Raw genomic sequence first — 23,432 nt, forward strand, 5'->3', positions numbered from 1 at the left:
ACACAGACAGACATTTTCCAAAAATGGTCGAAATGAACTCAGCACACCTCAAAATGTTCGAATCCGTCAAAATTCGAAAATTTGCACGAATCCAATACTTTCTTCTATATATTAGATATAGAAGAAAGTAATAATAGCTTTCTAACGTTAGTTGAATTCCGAATGTCCGACTTTTTCCAATTACTTCACCAAAAGCATATCTACGCGTGTCTGTGTGTAATCATTGAGAAGAGATAAATGGAGGGAGAAGACTTTCATTCGTGGAGCCCACATCCCAAGTCACATCATAGATAGTAAAACATTGGGGGAAAACAGGTTTCTTTCGCTAGTTTCACGCAAAACGTGTCAACCATTCGTCGCTATTGAGTCACCTTACTTGGCGTCTTTGCCTCAGCTTTTGCTAAGCCATTACTGATTCCTGCTCCAGATGTAACCCTATCTCCTACACACAGCCAATGATTCCCAGGCGAATACCTTAAGCATTAGATGCAGGATATCCGGATGATGTCATCCCGCCCTGTCTCACTCTTCTAAGCCTTAGCGAGCCGGAGATATAAATGGAAATCTTTAAATAAAACCCTTTTATATGCCATACCAATGGCGTCAAATTTTGGGACATTTATTCGATTTTGGCAAATTATTGCAGAGCCCCCGTGGTACAACGCCTAAGGCGGGGTTTATGTGCAGCTGCGGCAAGCAGTGAAGAATGACGAAGCCCCCAAAGTACACCGCCTGAGGAGGCGTATACCAACCCGCCGAAGGCAACAGTCATTGGCGGCGAAAGGAGACGGATACTCCAGTCTATACAATTAAAAGCTATGCGCGTCAGAGTGTAACCGAATCTCCTCCAGACCTGGCAATGTCTGCCAGGTCAATATTGATACTAGTATTGAATACAAGACATATAAAAGGGGAAGCCGCTTCGCCCTGTCTTACCCCTTCAAACCTTAAAGGGTCAGACATCCAGTCCTGAAGATATCCTAACCCCTGGATTTCCTGAAAACTTCCAGGAGTAAAGCATAAAAAATCATAGATTGTCAGCCGCGCAGGTAGTGCAACACCCAATTGTGTTCAAATCAGGACTCGGTAAGTTTGGGTGTTTATTTCTTCTTTGAAGTAAAAAATTTTGCTCATAAAATTTTACCGGAATTAAACTTATCTAATATACTTTTTTTTTCGTTTTTAAATCTTAAACCTAATACAGGAACCTAAAGGAAGATGCGCGTGGACGAGCAGTTGAAAGTCTTTGCCTTGCCTCGAAAAAAATCAAAGATCAGATATGGAAGAGGGGGTGACAACTAAAAATCAGTCCTTTTGCACCTTATTTGCTTGCTCCATCATGGCTACACCCATTCCTTAAGAATCTTCCTCAAAAATGTTTTAAAATTCAAACCTTAAAGTAGTTAATTCCATCTTTCTTTGTAGAAAAGTTAAAAAAATCAGATTGGGGCCCTATCCGCAAATTTTTCTAAATAGAAGTTGTTGGGGGCAATTGCCTTCATTGAACGTCACCTGTATCCGCGTCAAATTGCCGCCTCTGTTGCAAATTTTGCAATCAAATGAAAAATGTGTGTGAAGGGTGAAGAGCAGACATTAATGGGCAATGGACCAACCCACTTGTGCACTAAAATTCTATTTTTCTTAAACAACGCTATCAGGAAATTGGAACTTATTGATTTTTCAAGTTTTCAATAAACATTTAAAATTTAGTATTTTCAATCGATTTATTTTAATTTCATGAGAAATTTTGCTCGATATAACTGTATGGGGCCGCACACCTGCTAGGATCGGCCTTGTATCCGGCCCCTCCACATAGTTAGCATGTAATGAATTGAATTTTTATTAAAATGAAAAAACTTTTTGAAAACGTATGTTATGCATACCACACAAGGCACATTTTCATTTTAATCAGTATTGGGATAATCTTTACTTATCAAAAGTTAGAACAACATTGCTGTTTATAGCACTTTTCAGTCTTTTTGGTTTGGTGCTCACTATAGGATTTCCTACAGCAATTTCAGTATTTTTTTAAAAATTGTTTTAAAGAATGACTGTGTTTGACAGAGAAACTAATTTTCTTCCAAGCCACCTGCGGATAATCGAGAGTTTCTTGTTTTGCTAAGTATTAACTATTTATGAGTCCCTTTTACAAATTTAGACTTTGCAGAAGAACATGCCTTTTAGAAAATTAATGCACCTGCTTGTGCCCCTATGTTTGGCAGTATGTACTTGCATCAATGAACAAAACTTTTGCATCATGAATTTGAATGAATCCAAACTAGGAACAGAATAACAGGTGAAAAATCTCTCTGCTACAGCTAATGTTAAGCCTAATTGTTGAAAATTGAGAAAAAACCCTTCAAAGATGAAATACCAACATTAGACCTTTTAGTGCAAATTTTAAATGAAAATTCTTAATCCAGTATAATATAACTTTTATCTCATATGAGGCAGTGAGAAGCAGAGACGCAAGTGGTGAATTTAAAAATTTGGATATAATCAGTGCAAATGCTAGGAGTACTTATTTTCTATTTTGGGACAAAAAGAGAGTACAAGTAGTCCTGGTAGATAATGCTAAACAGAATAATTTTGAAAAAAATATTCAATGAAAGCGTACCTAGTATCTGAACTTTGAGTTTTACTCACAGCTTTAAAATGTCTACCTAAATCAATTCCTTTCTTACAGCTCACATTTGAAATGAATGAAAAATTGCATATTCAACTTAATAATGACCATATTACGTCATACTTCCCACCTTATACTTCACATGAATATTTTGATTTTTTCCAATTACAGGGTGGCAACAGGAACTGTGAAAAAAAGTTCCCTGACCTTTCCCTGATTAGGTTTACCAAATTTCCCTGATTTACGTTACCAATGATAATATTTTCTTTCTTTGCTCTACTTGAAATCCATTGTATGTTTGTATAAAATGCAGTATTTTAAACGTTTTAAGTTGTGTAAAGTTGTTGAACTAAAGATATTTTAAAAAGATGCTACTTTTTTAATAAAATGGTTTTAAATAACATATCAAGTCAATTTTTTTGGGAAAAGAAACCCTACAAAACAGTATATTAAATTTTTCTACATGGGAAGATCATAGAAAATTAAAAAAAAAAAACTTTACTTCCAGAAACCACTTAGCATAAGAATTTTAAGAAACTATTAAAATTACTCTTAAAATTATGTGTATTTATGATAGAACTAAAAAGTAATTGAAATTATTTTGAACTCAGTTTTCAAACAGTATAATAATTATTGCAAGAATAACAAGTAATAGTGAAAGAATTTAAGTAATGTAGTTGTTCTTATGTAACTAATTGACATATTTATGCAAAACCGATGAAACCATTTGACATCCATTCATAGGGAGCTTTTCTCTAATCAAGAACATAGGTTTTAATGAATGAATACAGCATTTTAACAAAAAAAAATAAAGATATTTACTTAAGTACACAAGTTAACTCTATTTCAAATTATTTCAGTATGTAACAAAAAGAAATCTTAGATTGCTTTTGTAACAAACAACTTTGAAATGCAAGAAAAAAAAATCAATTAGTTAATTTCAAAATATATATAAAAAAATACAACTTGGTTATAAAATTAAAGAAGCCCTTAAGTCTGAAGAAAAGAAAACCTTTATAATCTGCGGTGACAACAAATAGTATAACAGCAAAAAACAAAGTTTTTTTTATTGAAAGTTCAATTCTAGCAATTAAATTAAAAATGCGAAGAAGTAATAACTTTTAAGCTTTTAAGGTCTTAATTCAAAAACCAAAGATTTCTTCTTGAAATCGTGATTACAGTACACTAACTACTTCGAGACAATGGAATAAAGGCAAAGGAGTTAAGGTATTAATGAAGGCTTCCTCTTTGCCTGTATGGTTGTTTATATTACGTAGCATTGAAAGCGTATAAGGAAATTTCAAGCTAGGTAAAATAAACAACCTAACAGACACAGAAGCAATCTTAGGAAGTTCATCCTGTGGTTAATAAGTAAAATTCAATACTTTGACGTTTATTAAAAAAGATGCACAAATATGCGGCAGTGTATAATCGCACCTCATTTATTTTACTTTTTTTTTTGTTGAACAGATAATTGGTGGAAATTGCGTAGGGAATTAGAGTACTTAATTTTGTAAAGCAGAAAAAATTTTTTTTCTTCATAAAATCAATTTTCCCTGATTTTTTGTTATTTTTTCAAAATTCCCTGATATTTCCCTGATTAATAAAGTTCCCTGACTTTTCCCTGATTTCCCTGATCTGTCGCCACCCTGAATTATCTCTAAATGAATTACTCACATTATTCTAAGCTATACATATTGTCTTCTAATGTAGTACTAAACCGCCATCAATTCCTATAAGTCGAACAGAACATTATCTGAAGTAGCTCTTAAGATTCCAAATCCGGTCTTAGAAGTTTGCTGCCTCCAAAAGTATTGCTCTTATACAACAACGATGTAATAAAATTTAGGTTTTTCCCAGAATGTAACCCTAACAAATGTGAAAGGATTACTATAAGTTTATTTTAATATATTAAATATAATTTTTTTCAGATACATTTACAGTTAAAATAATTTTGCTAGAGTTATCACTTGAAAGATTGAAACCAAGTGGATGGTTTTCTCTTTTTATGGTAAAAAGACTAGAGAACCGAGATAAGAAGAATTAGGCTCAGACTATGACCAAGCAATTAGTTTTGTTACTTGAAATATTTAGCACTATGCTTTCTATTTAAATAACAAATAGTTTTGTTGTTGCTGTCATGTATGGCAAAGTGCAAGGTACGGAAAAAAAAGAAAATTTAAATATTGCCAAAGGTGTGAACCACAGCCTTGGCAATTTCGATGACTCTGAGTACAAAGTGTCCATGCTGCAGTCACTGTCTAATTTGAAGAGGAAACAAATATGCAAATATGGCACAAGCTAAAAATGTGTTTGGGATCCAGTTGTGTGCTTGGGCAGTGCCAGCATTCCTCATATGTCCTGGAGCCATCGGGCAGGATCTTCATGCCCTTAAGATTTTAAATATTTATTAAGAAAGAAAATACCAATGATATCTATTATAAGTCAATAAAATTTAACATTTGCTACTCTGTTTATCTTTAGAGTTGAAAATTCTAATGAAAACATACATAAGTCTTTAAAAGAATCTAACATGAAAACTAGCATCAAAAGTTTTATTTACAATAAGTTATTAACAATTAGCACTACAAAACCATGTATAGTTCAAACTTTTATGAAATTAGAAAGTGATATTTCTCTTGCATACATCTTTCATTAGCAGTAAAAATTATTAAAAGGAACTTTTAACTTTAAAGCATTTTTAAACAATTATATGAGTATACTGGCTAAATATTTATAAGGCACCATTCAAAACGGATGGTATGCAAACAGTTTAAAAAAAAATCCTTCTATTAGGAGCCTCCTTCACACAATTTTTTCAATTGTTGGGTAACACTTTTTTTTAGCCATGACTAAAAATTCTTCATCAATATCACACAGGTTCCGAGTTAGGATAAATCCATAGTGGACTGCTTTCAGCTTTATTACAAGAGTTGAACAAGAAAGAAAAGTAAAAAAAAACAGAATTGGGGTGGTTATAATGCAACGACTTTCACCTGTTCAAGCAGTGTACTATGGACGCACTTTTAGACCCACATAGGTATTGACTTTGCACCTTATGCAAATGTACTTTCACTTTCTCAATTTTCAACCGAAAACACTCTTAAAGCAAACATTTGTAATGCAATTGAGCTTTATTATATTTGTTTAGCTTTTACTGTAAGACTTTTAAAATTATATAATTTTACAATGTAGCTGCATTCCAATATAACTTAAACAAATTTAAAATTAGACTCTACATTTAGGTTTAAAATCATTAAATTTGCTCAATTTTCAATCACTTTACATTTTATTTTGAAGCCTTTTGTGGATAAATATGAGTCCTGTTCTATCATTTTATGGGTACTCAAACATAACTTATCCTAGATTTATACAGTTTTATATTAGACAACAAAATTCGTGTATATACATAGTTTATCAATATTCTAGGTTCAAAACTGCATGCAACAAAATTTGATTAAATATTGAGTTTTATAATCAGGTGATGACTCACTACTCTCGGCATGTTCAGAGGCAGAGGATAAAAGAAAAAATGATTGTCTCTAATTGACAACTTTAAGAAAGAAGAAAAAAAAGTGTTTTTGAGCTTAGGGTATCAATATTTTAAATGAAAATGTGCATACATTTAAATAAAATTTGAAACCTTCAAAGAGAATTTTAAGTAAAAATTTAATTTCACTACAGTAAATTTCACTTCCCATTTCTGGCATATACAAGAATAGTTATTATTTGAGAAGATAGGGAGCTGATTCCTTGTTGAAGAGGAAAAGTTTAAAAAAAAAAAGTATATGCATATATTGTTGTCTCAGAGCAACAGTAAGATATCTAAGTCCCAGAACAACACGATATCCTACTATCGTACTCTTGCTCTGAGGCGACACTAGAATACACACCTATACACAGGGCTCGACAAAGCCTGGGCGACTAAAACGCTGTTCATCCAGATACAATAAAGTTATCAAGCACTAAAGCTAGTCACCAGATGGCAATGCAAGATACATAACTCTTTACTGCCACAAAAGGAAAAACATAAGGAAGAAAGTACATTACTTTTCTCCTTATGTTTACATGACTAAAAACAAATCTTTGAAAATAACAAAATATATTACATCTAACAAAATAGATGCCACAATATAATGAAAAATAAGCACACTATGTGAAAAATTATTTCTATATTTAGCTTTAAAGCCTACATTTTCCGCTCACTGCATTTGAAAAATAAGAAACTGAATGCCTCTCCCTTTCAGCTGTTTTATCGTGTTTCCAACCTGATAAAAAGGGGCTGAATAAAAGGCACATGCCACTGCATGTTCTTTTACGAATTACTTAAATTTTCATGATGCCTGCCACAGTGTTTAGAGTTTCACTCTTTTGTTATGTTAAAGGTGAAAGGGAAAGCTCATGAACATAGAGACAGTTAATCAGTTACACAGTCACTGTACAAATAAGAGATATGTGTAAAAGATTTTATTGGTTTTTGGCCAGGGTTCGCCAATATATATCCGAAATTAATTTTGAAAATATCATGATATTGTCGATATTTGTTTTTTCAACCACGATATTTTAAATTTAAAAAGTATATATTAACCATAGTAATATTGTTGATTTATTATTAAAAATTATCAAAAAGTTATGTACTATATTTTTTATGATGTATTAATACATCATTAACATAAAATATAATATTCCTTCTTTTTATATTATATTCATAAAAATATTAGCAATGTAATAATTTTAATTTATATTAAAAGTGCGTAATTAAATATTAAAGGTTGGTCAGAAAAAAAAAAGAAAATGTCTTATGACTGTGCACCAACTAATGCATTTTTTTTAATTTCTGAATCATATATATGTGTAAAAGTAGTTAACAGAAAAAAAAATGATTAAACAGCTAATGCTCTAATGCTAAATGAACTCCATTAAAATTGATTAAAAACATAAAATGAAATATTATAAATAAGTACTGAAAGAAACCTGAAATTTAAGTCAACTTATTGTAATTATAATGTAAGAAAATAAAGAGTGATTTGAGGATGCATTTACTATTTTGAAGACTTTAGTTTGTGCTGATTGAAAATATTGGATATATATCAAAATATCTGATATTTTCGATACTTTCGAAAATACCATGATATTTTCGAACCCTGCTTTTGGCCAAGAATGGGGTGTGGACTTAATACTATTTACAGTAATTATTCCATCTAAATATTTTCAATGGGTTCATCCCAATGAAAGTATTATTTCATATCTAATTTTCTAGATACATTTTTATTAAAACATCACTATGAGATGAACCTTTTTGACAATTTTTTAAAATACAACATTAAGACTAAAGTACATTGACCAATTGTATCAACTTAAATAAGCTCTTACTTTACTAATAATAGGTTTACGACACAAGGGACAATCAAATATAAAATGGGAACATTTTTGGCAAGACAAGAAATGTCCACAAGGCTGAAAGACAACTTCCATGTCATGATCCATGCAAATCTTGCACAAAAATGCATTGTTCTTCCCCTTCCCAGCAGCTGAAAAATATTAAAATAACACTTTAAAGAAAACTGCCAACATGACATATTTAACAAAGTTCCTAATTTAAATTTAGATATTGAGGATTTTTTCCCCCTGCATTTTGTATGAATAAGATTCACCAAAATTTCACAAAGCTAATTTCCTATGTCTACTCCAAAAGTAAAGTGAAAGGATGATTTGAAGCACCTAAAAGCCAAGTACAGTAGGATAAACTCATGTTTAGGGACAAGAGATGGTAATAGTAGCTACGTTAGATGTCAAACCGCTTGATTTAGCATAACTTTTCAATAAGTCTACTCAAATTCCACCACTTCTTAGCCTTCTTTACAACAAAAAAGTCAGTTTTAAGATAATTCGTTCAAAATGGCACATTTTAGAGTGGCAAAATAACCTTCAACTACTATCAGATGTATAAAGCCCAACACTAATATGTTTATCAAAAACACTAAGTCTACCATCCAATTCTAGGTATGGTAGTAGCTGTTTCGGGTGAGGTGAGTAATTATGACAACCTGTCTAACCTCATAAAGTAACTGCCTGATAGTTTTCCTCTAATTCAATGATCAAATGTGAGGTAGCAATCCTTAGAAGCAGTGTTTCCAAGAAAGCAGCATTTTCCAACCAGAATAATCATGGAAAAACACTGTCTGATGCAGCAAAGCATAGCAAAAGTGATTAATTTTGTTTCTTATCATGAAAGTACAATAATTTTAACCACATGTGATAAAGCAATAGTAATTCAAGACTTAACACTTAAAGGTTCTTTCCCTAAGACAAGTCTGGGTGGAACAGGAGCGGATCCAGAGGGCGGGTCACCAGGGGTATGATCCCCCCCCCCCCCCGTAAAGTGCCTAAATATTGCCTGGAGCTATATTTTGGAACCAGTAATTAAAAAAAATCTCCCCATAACCCCCTTCTATTTGAGTACAAAAATATCCCCTTTGACCCCCTCCCCCACCCAAGAAACAGAAGCTGGATCTGCTTGTGGGAGTTAGTCTCAGATCTCCAGATAATTCGATGTAACAGATAAAGATAGCAGAGATGAAACTTAACTATAGTTGGGGCAAACCTAACCTGACAGCATTATGAAGGCTACGTACATCCTAATCGCAGCATCATGATGCCAAAAGGTTAGGTTTGCCTCAACTATAGACCAAAAATCTTGAAAAATATTACATGATGTACAGGTGTGTCAAAACTAGTCCTAAGAAAAGTATTACCTATCCCCCAAATAACCATTTTACGCAACAACTAAAAATCATGGCAAATTATTTAAATTTTTGTAAAAACTAAAAAAATATTCATAATAAATGGGATTTTGTTACTGTATTAAGCAAGAGGTTTATGCATGAAACTTGATATGCATTCCTATTCCTTTGGAAAAACATTTAAAAAATACCAGACGCAGAATTCGAAAGTAAAAAACCCGCGAAAAAGTTTCCTGCTCTAACTGAAATAGTGACGAGCTCCAAATCCGTGGGTTGGATCCATCCCTTATAAGAAGTTCGCAAATTTTAAACTTGCCACAAACTGGAACTGAAATTAAAGTAATTCTTGCACAATTATATTTTATAAAATATTTTCTTTTATGATCTGTTTTTCTTAGGGATGGAGAAATGAAAACTACTAATTATCTTTGAATACAAGCAGAAAACTGAATACCAGAATTATTACTACTTAATTTAAATGTGGCTTCCAGTCGTTAACCTCTGCCATAGTTTTTTTTTACTTACCAAGTTTTCTAAAATACGCAATTTTATTGAATCTGTGATGTATTTTTCAGCACACAATGTTCATTTTAATTTTGAAACCTCTTTTTAAAAATAATAAAAACTTTTTATGCACACTATCAGCATATGACCATCTTGTTGGCTCCCAATTCTGACAAGCTTTACTTTTGGAAAAAAGCAACAAACCTGTTTCCACTCAACCATTTCCCATACCAATAAAAAATAAATATATAAGTGTGGATCAAGATTAATTATGAACTTACATGAAGTAGACACTTCAACATCAGTATTAATTTCTGCAGGTGCAACAGGTAAGGGCTCTGAAGATCTGGATCTGAAAATGTACAATACTTGAGTTAAAAAAAATTTTCCCCAGTACCTTTAAAAAGGGAAATCCACATATTTGTTTCCAATTAAGGGGCACTCAGTTTAAGGGAGAGGGGAAAATTATAAAAAATAACGTATAAAGAGGTAAAACAAAATTGTATATGCTGGCATTCAAGGTTCACTTTTTGTCTAACAATAGACTAATGAAAGTTTGATATTAAAAAGGTACGAAGTATGCATTTTAAAACTCTTGGTAAAATTTACATGCAAACTTTTACCCTCTGAGTAATTTATTCATGAAGGCCCAGTACAAATGGATAGAGCATGACTTATAAGTGACAAGCTTTACATAGAAAATTAAAATGTGAACATAGATTGTTGCTTACAGTGTTGTACAGCATTGCAACTTATGCAACACCAAACAAATTCATGGATCAAATTACTTCAAAATAATTTCTGTAAGTGATGAGTTAGTTATGTGATAGTTCTGTAAGTTATAATTAAATGTAAAATTTGGAAAGAGTTACAAAACAAGGGAGTCTTATGTTGAAAGATGGGAGAGTTCATAGTTCTGGGAATTGGGTAAATGCAACTAGATGCCTATTCTTTGAAACCTATCAACTAACCATACTAAAAATAAAATTTCAAATAAGATACATTTAAACTCTTGTAAGATGGAAAACTTACTTGATTTCTTTTTGTTCTTTGGTATGAAGTATTTCTTCACAAATTTCAGAAAGAGATGTGAAAGTCCTTGTTTTGTTTTTGGCTAAAACTTCCAACACTAAAGGTTCTGGAAAAATTTCACAGGCTTGATCATATAGTTCAGACATAAAATCTTTTCTAGACGATCTTGAATCAAATGATGCCCTTGGTGAGCTTGATATGGGCTAGAAATTGATAAATTTACATCAAAATAAAATCAAGATTTTATTGCAAAATAAAAGAAGAAAATTTCAATTAAGAATCATAGCATACTTTTGGTTCAAACACTTTTGGAGCAGCTTTGTAAGTTCTGCCTTTCTTTTTGGATAAGTCTCTTTTGGCTAAAGATAAAAACAAGCACTGTCCAAAATGTTTGGAATGTTCTTCCCAAGGATCATCATCAACCTCCCAATTTCCTAAGGATCCCCCACAGAAAAAGCATGTAACTACATCAGCGATTCCTAGGGAAAGATACAAAATATAAATAACCATCTTCAATTTTTCCTATTAAAATGGATCAAAAACCAGATTGATAGGATACATTTGGCAATCTGTCCGCACAAAATTATCAAGAGAAAATTGTATAAACATTGTTGGCAGCAGGGTTTGAAAATATCCGATATTTTGATATATATCTGATATTTTCAATGAACCCAAACTCAAGTCTTCAAAACAGTAAATGCATCTTCAAAACATACTTTATTTTCTTATATTGTTATTACAATATGAAGACGAAATTAAGATTTCTTTTATTATTTATATCTGGCATTTCATTTGACATTTTTATCAGTTTTAATAGAATTAATTTAGCATTAGCTTTTTCACTCATTTTTCTTCTGTTAGCTAGTTTAACAGTTATAATATGAATGAAGAATAAAAAATATGTATTGGTTGGTGCACAGCCATAGGACATTTTCTTTTCTTTCTGACCAACGTTTAATATTAAATTAAGCACTTTTAATCCAGGGTTCATACTCACTTTGGATAAAAAAATTCCGTGACTTTTCCAAGACTTTCATGACTTCATAAAAATTTTCTCGACCTTGTTACGCCAAGAGAATAGTATTATTTAATGTCAAACTTGCCAATTATTTCTATGTATTGCCAGACGGAAGTCTTTATTTTCTAAAGCCTTCAACAAGTTAAGATAAACTCTAAAAAAATTTTTTTTTTTAAACGACTGGTTGAAATAGACTTAGATGCAATTGAATTACACTTTTTTAGTGGGTGTGGTAAAATCAAAAGCATGCAAGTCCACTACTACACAATATAACAAACAAGAAGTGCTGAAAATAATGGTGAATTCAAAATTAGTAATGTCCCAGCAGTAAAATCTCATTACAAAAAAAAGGTGGGCGGCTGTTACAGAAGCGGATGCAATAGAATTCCTAAACTCAGATTTGTTTTTGGGATCGTTAAATTTTCAAGTATTAATAGCTTTTACTAGCAATACTTTGATATCCCTCAAGATTTCTAATGTTTTTTTTATTTACTGTTACTTTATTGCTGTCTAAGACAGCATTTCAGACAGGTCTGAAATTGGTTAATCTTTTTTCGATGACTTTCCAGGATTTCCATGACCCGTACGAACCCTGTTAATCGGAATTAAAATTGTTACATTACTAATAGTTTAATGAATATAAAATAAAAAAGGAATACTATATTACTTTGTTATGTTAATGATGGATTAATACATCATTAAAAATATAGCACATAATGTTTTGGTTATTTTCAAAAACAAATGTAAAATATTACTATGATTAACATAATTTTTATATTGAAAATACTGTGGTTGAAAAAATATAGAAAATATCATGATATTTTCAAAATAAATATAGGACATATATCGTAATATATATCATGATATAATATCAACTGATATATCGGCGAACCTTAGTTGGCAGTACTAGCATTTTGATGCATCCATGGCTTTCAGTCAATTTCCCATACTCCTAGCTTGCACTGCTCTCACTTTTTAGACCCACCGAACAATGACATACCGAACGATACATGGTAATGTCCACTGGAAATTTTGTACAAATAATTTAGATTAGTATATACTATAGTTTCATCATTTTAGAACAATGGAACTAAAGAAGAGGAAAATACTATAGATCTTTGAAGACATTTTAGTTCTTTCATGGAAAACAAGCAAATAAAGGCAAAAATTTTAGAATTGATAACTTAACTAGAGACATTTCTTTTACAATTCATACTTCAAAATTTAATATCTTTTGTCATTAGCAAAAAGCATAATTCCCAGAACTGGATGTTTTAATAAATTCAATCATGCCATAAATTTTATAAATCACTTATACCATGAAAATACATGAAGATTACCGGAGGGGGGGGGGAATCATAAAGCCTTTAAATCATAAGGATGTGGCGTTATCTGCCATAAATCTCCCAGTGATTCAATATAGTTTAGCATTAGAAACTGTTAAGTCTGATAAAATTCTTAAAATTCGAAAGTGCAGAGCACATCATCAATTGTAAAAGTTGATTACTTTGCCTGCAAAGGACAAGTCATTACTTTCCGCACTGATACAGCGTACGTGTCTATAGCAAATCATGACCTGTTGTTAATCTAAAAATTGTACAAGGAAAGGACAGGAAAAAGGAGCAGGTCCCACAATATTCGGGCTGCACAGACTGACCCAGTTACTCATCAAGCACTATTCAGTAGTCACATGACAAAGACTAACACGGTTACTCTTTAAGCTCTATCCAGTAGGCACATGAATGGTATTATAGAGCTATGTTACAGACTACTATTTTTATGTTACAGATTACTTTTCTTTTCTGGCTCTCAGAGAAAAACTATTACATAATGAAGGCTTTTGAACTAAATATCGTCCTGCTGCTCTGAGACTTAAAACACAATTTACTTTTTTTTTTTAAATCAGAGTTCCAGAAAATTACTGCCTTTATGAACATTTCAAGTAGCAAGAGCCTCTCTTTCAGACACTTTTTTCAGGTATGATGAAAAATGCAGAGTCCCTGTTTACAGGCATGTCCTTCTTGCTTCCCAAGCAGAACTCAAATTATTCGCTCTTAAAATTTTTGAAAGGTACCCGGATGACAGGTGGGTACACATTTACACAGATAGATCCCCTGAGCGAACGCCTAGAAGAGCGGGCTCTGGTATCTCCATTTTTTTTAAAAAATAAATTGAACCACAATGGAGTTAGAATTCAGACAATTTGGATGCAAAAATATTGGCTATTTGTCTGGCTGTTCAAAGGATTAAAGAGATGATGAAGAGCACGACTGTTTCACCATGCAACTGTCAGGCTGCCACATCCATACTATTTCATCCTATGTACTACTTCCTACTGCCATTGAATTCGAGTGTAAGAACACTATCAATCCTCTCCAAACTTCTGGGAAGGAGATAGTAGTTTTACAATAGAATCGTAGCCCTTGTGGCTTACGGGGTAATGAACATGCAGATCCTCTTGCAAGAGAGGCTTCTCTCTTGACCCCTCCTGTGTCCCCTGCTAAGCTGCAAAACATCAAAACTTTTGCTCAAGCAAAAAATTAGAGAGCACTCCACAAGCTACAGTAGGGAAAAAAGTATTGGCAAATCTTGGGGTAGCCTTTTGTCATCTTATATTCCCAGAGACCTACCTAGAACTATAGTCGTCTCTTCCTTCTGCATACCAACAGGACATGACCTCCTTAAGGCTCATCTATACTGATTTCGACTCTCCTAACTGCCTTTTGTGTGGCAAAGGAATGGACATGAATGGTGGGCATCTCTTCAACTGCTCTGCGCTCCGGAAGGCCCGAGACTCTTTTTTTCAAGACTCTTCCTTTCTGGGATTCATCATTTTTGCACTGGACTACAAGACTTTGTAAGCTCGGAAGAGCAAATACTTAAACGTTTATCCCTTTAACTATTCGAAGGTACGCACATGTAGCTTGAAGGATACTACAAACACAAGTAACTATTAAAACTAAAGTTAAAACCATTGAATGAAGATTTTTTGCCGACTCTTACTTGAAATAAGAAAATTTTTACATTTTACAGAAAAACAATTTTTACTTTTAAAAATGCTTGAAAAAAGCAACAACTCTTTGAAAAAAACCTCAATTATATCGAAAATTCAAAATGTATATTTTGAATGGTGATTGTCTATTACTTCAAAAGTGCATCATTTTTTACACTCAAGGTTTAATACTACCCAAAGTCATGGACAACTCTCAAATACACCAACCTGAAATCCATAGATTTTATAGTTAAATGAAATTTAGATTTTTACCTTAAGTGGAAATTTAAAACTCTAATATAGTGACAAATGTTTAACGTTCAAGAGAAAGAAAAAATTATTCTTTTGTCTGTTATTTTAAAAGGTCAATTTATATAAAAAAATTTAAGATAAAAATACAATTATTTTTTAAGTTACCATTTACTGCGGCCATGACAAGTTTCACCTTTAAGCTTTCGAAAATGCTTTATTTTTCTATCATTTTAAAGATTTATTTCATCATTTGCATTCCATTTGATCATATATATGAAACTACAGAATTTTACAGAAGAAATAATATACTGCACAAGACCCCAATTTCGGAATTGTTGAAGTCGCTTTATATTAAGTTGGTGCTCGCGCTTTGGTCTTTCTCCGCCCTAGCGATCTGTGAGACAAAGGAATTTTGAATGATTTTAGCATTTGTTTCAGCTAATTCCATTTACTATACAAAAGTATGCAATGAAGATGATCAATTTGCTAAGGTTACCTCTTTAATGAGGAAACAATTACTCACCCTGTATCAGTAAGAAGTGTTTTCTGCCCATAGGTTTGAACAACTAGGTCATCCTTTGCTTGAACCATGCGAGATTCATGATCTTCCTATTAGGTGTTTGCTGAATTCTCCTTTCAGCTACTGGTCTGTTTTAAGACTTCTGTTTAGGGACTAGTACAATAGACCTCTGGTCACAGTGCTTCGTTCGGTTGAGTCCCACTTTCATCCATGCAATGAAGAACAATACTTACAGCATACGCTAAATGAAAGTAACTGTCGGTGACCAGACTAGGTTGTCGCACTATCGGTCTAAATGTTATACACACATTTCCGAAAGCCAAGCAACCTTGAAATACTGAAAGAAATTCTCAGAATTCCTCATGAGGGCTGGGGAGTTACTCAAAGTCAGTTACACAGATGGGCTCTATTATTAACAGGGTTGGCAAGTTTTTGCCGGGGGTGGAAAAAAACCAAGGTTTTTACCGCCTGGCAAAAATAGATTTTGAGTCAACAACTTATGGACAGTATTTTTTTCCTTTTAAATAAAAGTAAAAGCATGAAAAGATTGATAAAATTTTAATTTAATTATTGTTATAGTTAAAAAAAAATTAAGGTTTAACTTACTTTTAAAGTTATTGAGCATTTTTAATTTTAAATTTTTAAACATTAACATAAAACTTTAGTTTGTAACATCTAAGACAAATAATTAACTTACAATGAAAAAGGGGTAACTTCTTACTGATAATTGATAAAAGGCTTTGCCATTTTCTGTAGAGTGAGCTAGTATTACTAAAAAGTAGAGTGACTATAGAATACACATATTCATCAGCTTTTTTTTTCTTCTTTTTAAATTCATCTCTTGGCTATCCATTTCCCCAGTAAGTGAGAAAAAATACATTATTTCTTTAGTGAGGAAAAGTTAATATTTTTCTATATTCAAGTAAATGTTCTGTTATTAATTAAATAGCTTAAAAATCTTAGTGGGATAAAAAAAGTGATTAATTAAATATATGTATATATATATATAATTAGAATTCAATCTTTTTATTAATTTACTAAGCTTAAGTAAACATTCCTTGTTTTAGCATTGAAGGAATTGGCTCATTCTGAAAAAATTGTTTCAGCAAAAATTTAAAATCTTAAGTTTTACAATCCCAACATTTGTTTTTTATTTATTTTTCACCTTATAAATTAGAAGTAACATGGAGAGACATAAATAAAATATTAAAGTGCATTATTTATATTATATTGTCACTATTTCTTGATTAACAATATAATGCTACTCTATTTGCAATAAGGATTTTGCCGTTTTTTCCATGGTTTTTTCCACTGTCCCGGCAAAAATACCTTTTTGCCGGCAAAAAACCCAACCCTGATTATTAATATAAGGGACAGTGGGATAGAGCAAAATATGACAATGGGCTGAGAATAGACCAAAACACAACTATTTAAGGGTTAAAAGAATCAAAAATTAAAAAAATAAAAAGCTTTTCAAATTTTTAAAATTAATTTGAATTCTGAAATTTTGAATTCAAATTATGTTTTTCGCAATCACGAGTTGCGACAGGACTCGATTACTACCCCACTCGCTTGTTTCTAGAAGCGGTTCTTGTCCCTCCTCTTGGGCCATTGCGTATGTATAGTTGTGTATGTGTAGGCTTGTGTGAGTGTGTAGACCTGTGTTACGCACGTTGGCATGTTTGTGAGTGTGTGTATCTAGGACATGGAGTCACCAACCAGGAGCAGCGACTACCGGGAGGAGTCGCACCTGCAGAGGGCGGTGGGGTTGAAAAAGGATCCGGACATCAAGGACGGTCAAACAAAAGCAATTAGCAATTGTGATTGCTCAAAAAAAATTAAAAATCTTCACACAAGCAGGGCTTAATTTGCATGGCAGCTAACAAGAGCTCAACTCCTCCACATTTTCTCACATCGAGGTGAATTTTTACATTTTTCACAGAAATTTTGATTTATTACGCATGAAAGCCAGATTTGAACTAAGGGCTCCCATCTCTTTCGTCACAAACTATGCCCTGCTTATAAGTGATAAAAATACTTGTTACATGTATATATATACCTGTATAATATAACCCGCATTCAGCGAGATCATCGGGCTCTATTGTTACAAGAGGCCATTCTTTAAATGACAGAAGACGTCTTTGTATGTCTGCCATTTTAGGATGTTTTGGCTTGTACGATGTATACTGAAATGATGTTGAAGGAGCATGAACATTCTGCGGTGGTAGTTTTGACCTGCTAGGAGAATTGTTACGAGTTATAGGAATGTTTCCAACCTCTACACTCATTAAGAACGGACACTTTGGAAACTTTTTCATGTGTTCTCTAAGAGGTTTGTCACCATACTTCCAACTATAAATAATTACATGACAAAATGGACATTGCACTTTGTCTTCGACTTGAAGGTAAAAAAATCCAGCTTCAGCGAGTTCTTCGGATTTAATAAAATTGCAAGGCCACTTATTTTTGTACGAGAGCAATCTGTTCACTTCATATTTCATTGTTTCAAATAAATCACCATTACACAAACTAGACGATGTACTTTCAGATGATTTGGTATTGTTATCGGGTTCATCAGAAAAGGTGGTTAAATTCTTGCTAAGGAACGCATCTCCATTAATTGATATGCTATGTTTAAATCCTTTACATGTGTCAGAATATAAATTTTTATTTGCAAACCCTAAACTTGGTTCCGAACGTGCAGTTGACAGCATTTTGAAAGCTGAAAAGAAAATAAGAAAAAAATAGTAAAATGTTTTCCAAAAACCATCTACAATTATTATCAAGGGATGAAAAAAATCTGATCTGAAATTAGCAGTAGGAATTTATGAACTCCGTGCAAGAAAGGGAAATGGACAGCTCCACGTTTCAACACTTACGAAAAAATTCATTTATTCATAGTTTTGAAAATTTAATTGAAAGATCTTGCCTTTAGATTTAATATTATGTTACAATCAGTCGCATAGCCACCGATTGTAACATGGGGTCCGGATCCTTTCCGAAATGAATAAAGAAAATTCAAAAATGAAAATCTTATTTTTTCACTTTTCCTTTTTGCATATACCTAAGGAAATCCAAATACATGCAATTTTGATTAAACTGCCTCCGAAATATGATCTGGACTATGCTGCTGGTTAGAATTTGGATTTATGAAACAAATTTCAATGACAATTTCAATGAAATAGATTACCTAGAATGCAATTAATTGTTATGCATTGGAGCTGACCAGTTCTTGCTACACATACATTCAACAAAAAAAAAAAAAAAAAAAAAAAAAAGATTTTTAATTTTATTTAAGTATTATTAAAAGCTAATAAAACAATACAAATATGATAGATAATAATTTAGTTGTAAAGCAATTAGTGATGTAAAATACCCGGGTATTTATTTTTAGGGGTAAATACCCAGGGTATATACCCGGGTAAATACCCAAAATGGGTAAATACCCGGGTATTTATTCCAAAAATTTATATTCAACTAAAATACTTTTCTGTAAGTATTCCATTATGTATATATACAACCAATCATATACAAAACAATAAATTTTTGCCCAAAAATTGTATTTTGATTACATATTTAAAGAATTATTGTGTGAAACAGCTTAGCAATCTAATATGATATTCACATTAAATGTGTTGGATATGCCTAATCAACGTTGATAGCCAAATTTCAGATATAAAAAGCCATTCTACAAAAAAGAAAAAAAGCTTAATTGGTTACAAAAAAAAAAAAAAGCAAACATCAATTTTTTAAGGTCCTAGTCTTTTATAACCCAGTAATATATCCCTGCGTGACATCAAAATGTAACGAAATGTCGCTCAATTTATTATTACTATTTATTTACCTATATCTTATGCAGAAATTTCCTCCAAACTTAGTTCAATTGTTCAGGTGTAGTCTATATTACACACACACACACACATATATATATATATATATATATATATATATATATACAGACACACACATAATATACATAAACATTTAAAATTCATTTAAAATTTTTAATCTTTTATTTTGGGGTTTATGTTTAAAAAAGAAAATAGTCACCTTTTAATACTACCTAAAAAAATATTGCAAAATGCGCAATTACTAGGGGATTTACCCTGCCTACGGATAAATACTCAAAAAAATATTTACCTTCCCACCCCTACAGGGGAACAAATGCAAATGAGCAAAGCAACAGAAAAGAAAATTTTGCTTTTTTTTTTGCATATTAATGTGAAAACTGTTTCTATATTTTCCATGTTATCACTTAAATATCAATAAAAAAAATAACACCATAGTGTCTTAATAACTTCTCAGTTTATTCTTCCAAACATCCCTCATGCTTCCTTTTTTTTTCATTTTGGATATGACTAACCTAGATTGCAATTTTGAAATCCTGAAGTTCATAATGAATTGCTTATACTTCTCCAATTATGGCATTGAAAAGAAAGATTCTTTGGTTCACGATATGTTTCTTTCATGATTTCATCAAGTCTTTCAATAAAAAATATTATAAACTGTGTAATACATATGTATATATCAGTTTTACCAATTATTTCATATTTAGATTTAAAAAAAAAATTCTCATTCACTTTTTTGCATTTTTTATAAAATACCTAGTTTTTGGGTATTTACCCAGGCCTTGGGTAAATACCCGGGTAAATACCCAAAAAATATTTACCTACCCACTGGGTATTTACCCGATCCACATCACTAAAAGCAATACAACAAATTGGCGATTTTAGTCACTCTCTTGAAATGCAGCCTGTTAGAAGATCTTTTTCTTCAACATCTAAAGCAATATTTGAAGGATATTTCTTGTTTTTCAATAGAATGAAGGATATTTTGCTTCATATATCTCAAACAAACAAAATCCATAACAAGGGGAGCAATGCCTTCTAATACCTAATTCTTTAATTAAATTTAATTGTGTTCCAAGATTAGAAGTTAAAAATGATTTTGCATTGTAAAAGGAAATTATAGAACTCCATGAAACATGTGAGCAAAATTTTGCTAACATTTTACATATTTTTCAACACAAAGAGACCGTAAATATTTTATTAATTAAAAGGGTTATTTTCAGAATTGCCCGTAAGGCCTGCAAGTACATACCGACAGCACTCTTATGATATCCTGCGCCAGTAGTTCTGCCCTTGTTTAGGGCTCATCAGTCTGGAATTTCCATAATCAAGCTGGAGGCAGCTGTAGCATTGGTAGCTAAAATTAATTTAGCACAATGGCGAGAATCCATTCACTGTACGGCTAAACTCATAAATTGAAGGTAAAAGCTTAGGTAATAAAGCCATAACAAGTTACTGCCCTAAACTAGTTTTTGGCCTAGATAAGTACTTAAAAACTAGGTAGGATCCTTGAAAGTTCTTAAATTTTACAACAATTTGCAGTAGTGTTGACTAAATCATGTACTTGGATAACAACTGAATTTGAAAATCAAATTTCACCATTTAAAAGAAAATTTGTAAAAGTATTTTTGGTGAGATAAATGAAAATCTTGAGGTACCAATTTAAACTTTTGAACTATACAAAATATTCAATGCATCTCCGACTTCATTAAATGAAAAATATAAAAAAATAGATCGCCCACTTAAAATCAAATGCAGGATGAATAAGTCACCAAAAAATTTCTTTTATTTAAACCAACTGACAGCAGAAAGTGTGGTCTGCTACAAATGCAACTTGATTCGGTCGAGTGCTTTTTCGACAATTAAAGCGATGAAGTGGAGTTTGAAGGTTCAGAAATTAATGTTGAAAAATATCCCAAAACGATGCTGATCCAAACTTTGTTGTCTGCCCGATAAAAATGATTAACTTAGTCACCATTCTCAGGGACCGTGCTAAGCATTTGCTGCTGTACCAAATGTGATAAAACCTTAAATTTGTCCAACAAATTTTGATGTGGTGAACAGAAAATCCTTCTATATTTCCACGGAAAAAAAGAACTCTGATCCTCAAAAGATTGTCAGAAATTCTAAAAGTGGTAAAAAATATGAGTAAATAAGTTTTTAAATTATCTTAAGCTACATCTCAAAAGTATAAATAAGTGCTTGCATTTAATATTTCATAAAATTATACTTTGTTCTCTACTTAAACATTTCTACAAAATACATTAAAATTGCTTGAAGTTATTTTTGACCAAGACTTTTGAAATTTGGCTAATACAGCGGATTCGGGGTATAGGATCACATTAGGACTGGACCATTTTGGCGTAATAACTAATTGTAGTAAATTAGTAAGAGTAACATCAAATTATTTCAATTATAATGTGTTATTTATTAAATTTTTTATCATTAAAAAATCTCTTTGTGGGCTAAGAAACAATTTAGAATGGTTAATTAATTTTGACAATAAAAAAAGGGGGTGACTCATAACTGCCCCGATACAGGGAAGTTCTTGGTCACTCCTTTAATTTAAATAAAATAAATAATGCAATTTTAGGTAAAGGGATTATTTGAATAATTTCTAAATTATTTACGCTTATTCCATGCCAAACTAAATCATTTTATCTTTTATACTTGAGAAAATATTAAGATGTTATAGTTTTTTGACCCATATTTCCCCCGATTGACCCTACATTTTTTTTTCTATCAAACCCGATGTTCTATATTCCGTAAATATTTGAAATGAATATTAATATATTTTTGATAACCATATATTTAATAAAGAAAAGCTAGAAACCCTTTCACCCTTCAAATATCTCAACGCAAGCATGCTTAGTAGTTCAAAATATTAAGGATGGTGGAAAGGATAGCAATCCTCACAAAATGAATCAAAAATCAAACGCTTGACAAATTTATTTTTTGTGAAGAAAATTGAAATTAAATCAATATTCAAAGCACAGCACTTTCGTAAAGAATTTCAATAATATTATTTTGAGTGAAAATAAAAATAACGCGAACGGCTATTTATTGCTTCAGTAACTGCGTTCTTTTTATTGGCGGAAGTTGCTAATTATTTCTTTCACAAGCAATGCTTACAGCCATTTTGTATAACCGAAATGGGAAGTCTAATAACATACTAACAGTAACGAAAGAAATATGCCTTACTATTTTAAACTTTACTTGGTTCTTTCGAAAAACTTCAAAACAAACTTATTTAAAAAAAAAAAGTTAAAAAGAAAAACAGGTTTTTATTTACAGATTACTTACCACTAACTCGTTAGCTTTTAAAAGTAGAGAAATTGCAATTATCGACAACTGAATTTAGGTTGAACAGTTTACCATATCCATAAACTTTTTAAAACATCTCAAGCTTTATAAAATTTCTTCGAAAGTAAGACGCCATTTAGTTTAATCAAAAAATTTAAATATCTCATGGAAGCTCATGATGTTGTCAATGTAGTGGTAGTAGAAGTCGGAAGTAAAAACTCCTTGAGCGAAAACTATTTACCAATCAAAACACTGAATTCACTTGCCAACTGTAAAATAAATTATAGTATGTTAATGGGGATTTCCCTTTGAGGCAGACAAACATTTGTTGCAGTAGTTTTAACAACAATACAGATCATTTATTTCATCTTATTCTTCTTTCTAAAGACTTTTTGTCTTCCCGTGAAAAAGGCTAATTTCTTGAACAGAAATAGTCGGATGGAATTTAATATGTGATCAGAATTACGGAGCTCTTTGACGGAGATCCCTCGCTACACCTCCATTCTCAAGTATTTTTATCGCATTCCTTCATAAAACAAGCGAAAATGTCTAACAAAATGTTGCTAGACTGAAAAATAGCCTTTTACATCTCCA

At 31.8% G+C, this 23,432-nt stretch overlaps 1 protein-coding gene across 1 annotated transcript; it reads right to left on the reverse strand.

Annotated features, from left to right (window-relative positions):
- Window positions 1-6,711: 6,711 nt before the first annotated feature.
- LOC129225732 (death-associated inhibitor of apoptosis 1-like) lies at window positions 6,712-23,020 on the reverse strand. Its single transcript, XM_054860226.1, has 6 exons — window positions 22,839-23,020; window positions 17,747-18,409; window positions 11,197-11,384; window positions 10,906-11,108; window positions 10,155-10,225; window positions 6,712-8,157 (listed from the first exon to the last, which is right to left on the reverse strand). Exons 2-6 carry the CDS (start codon window positions 18,399-18,401, stop codon window positions 7,979-7,981), a joined length of 1,296 nt encoding a protein of 431 aa, XP_054716201.1. The 5' UTR covers window positions 18,402-18,409; window positions 22,839-23,020; the 3' UTR covers window positions 6,712-7,978.
- Between the last annotated feature and the right edge of the window lie 412 nt (window positions 23,021-23,432).

The sequence above is a fragment of the Uloborus diversus genome, chromosome 7, assembly GCF_026930045.1.
Source record: "Uloborus diversus isolate 005 chromosome 7, Udiv.v.3.1, whole genome shotgun sequence".
Lineage (NCBI taxonomy): Eukaryota > Metazoa > Arthropoda > Arachnida > Araneae > Uloboridae > Uloborus > Uloborus diversus.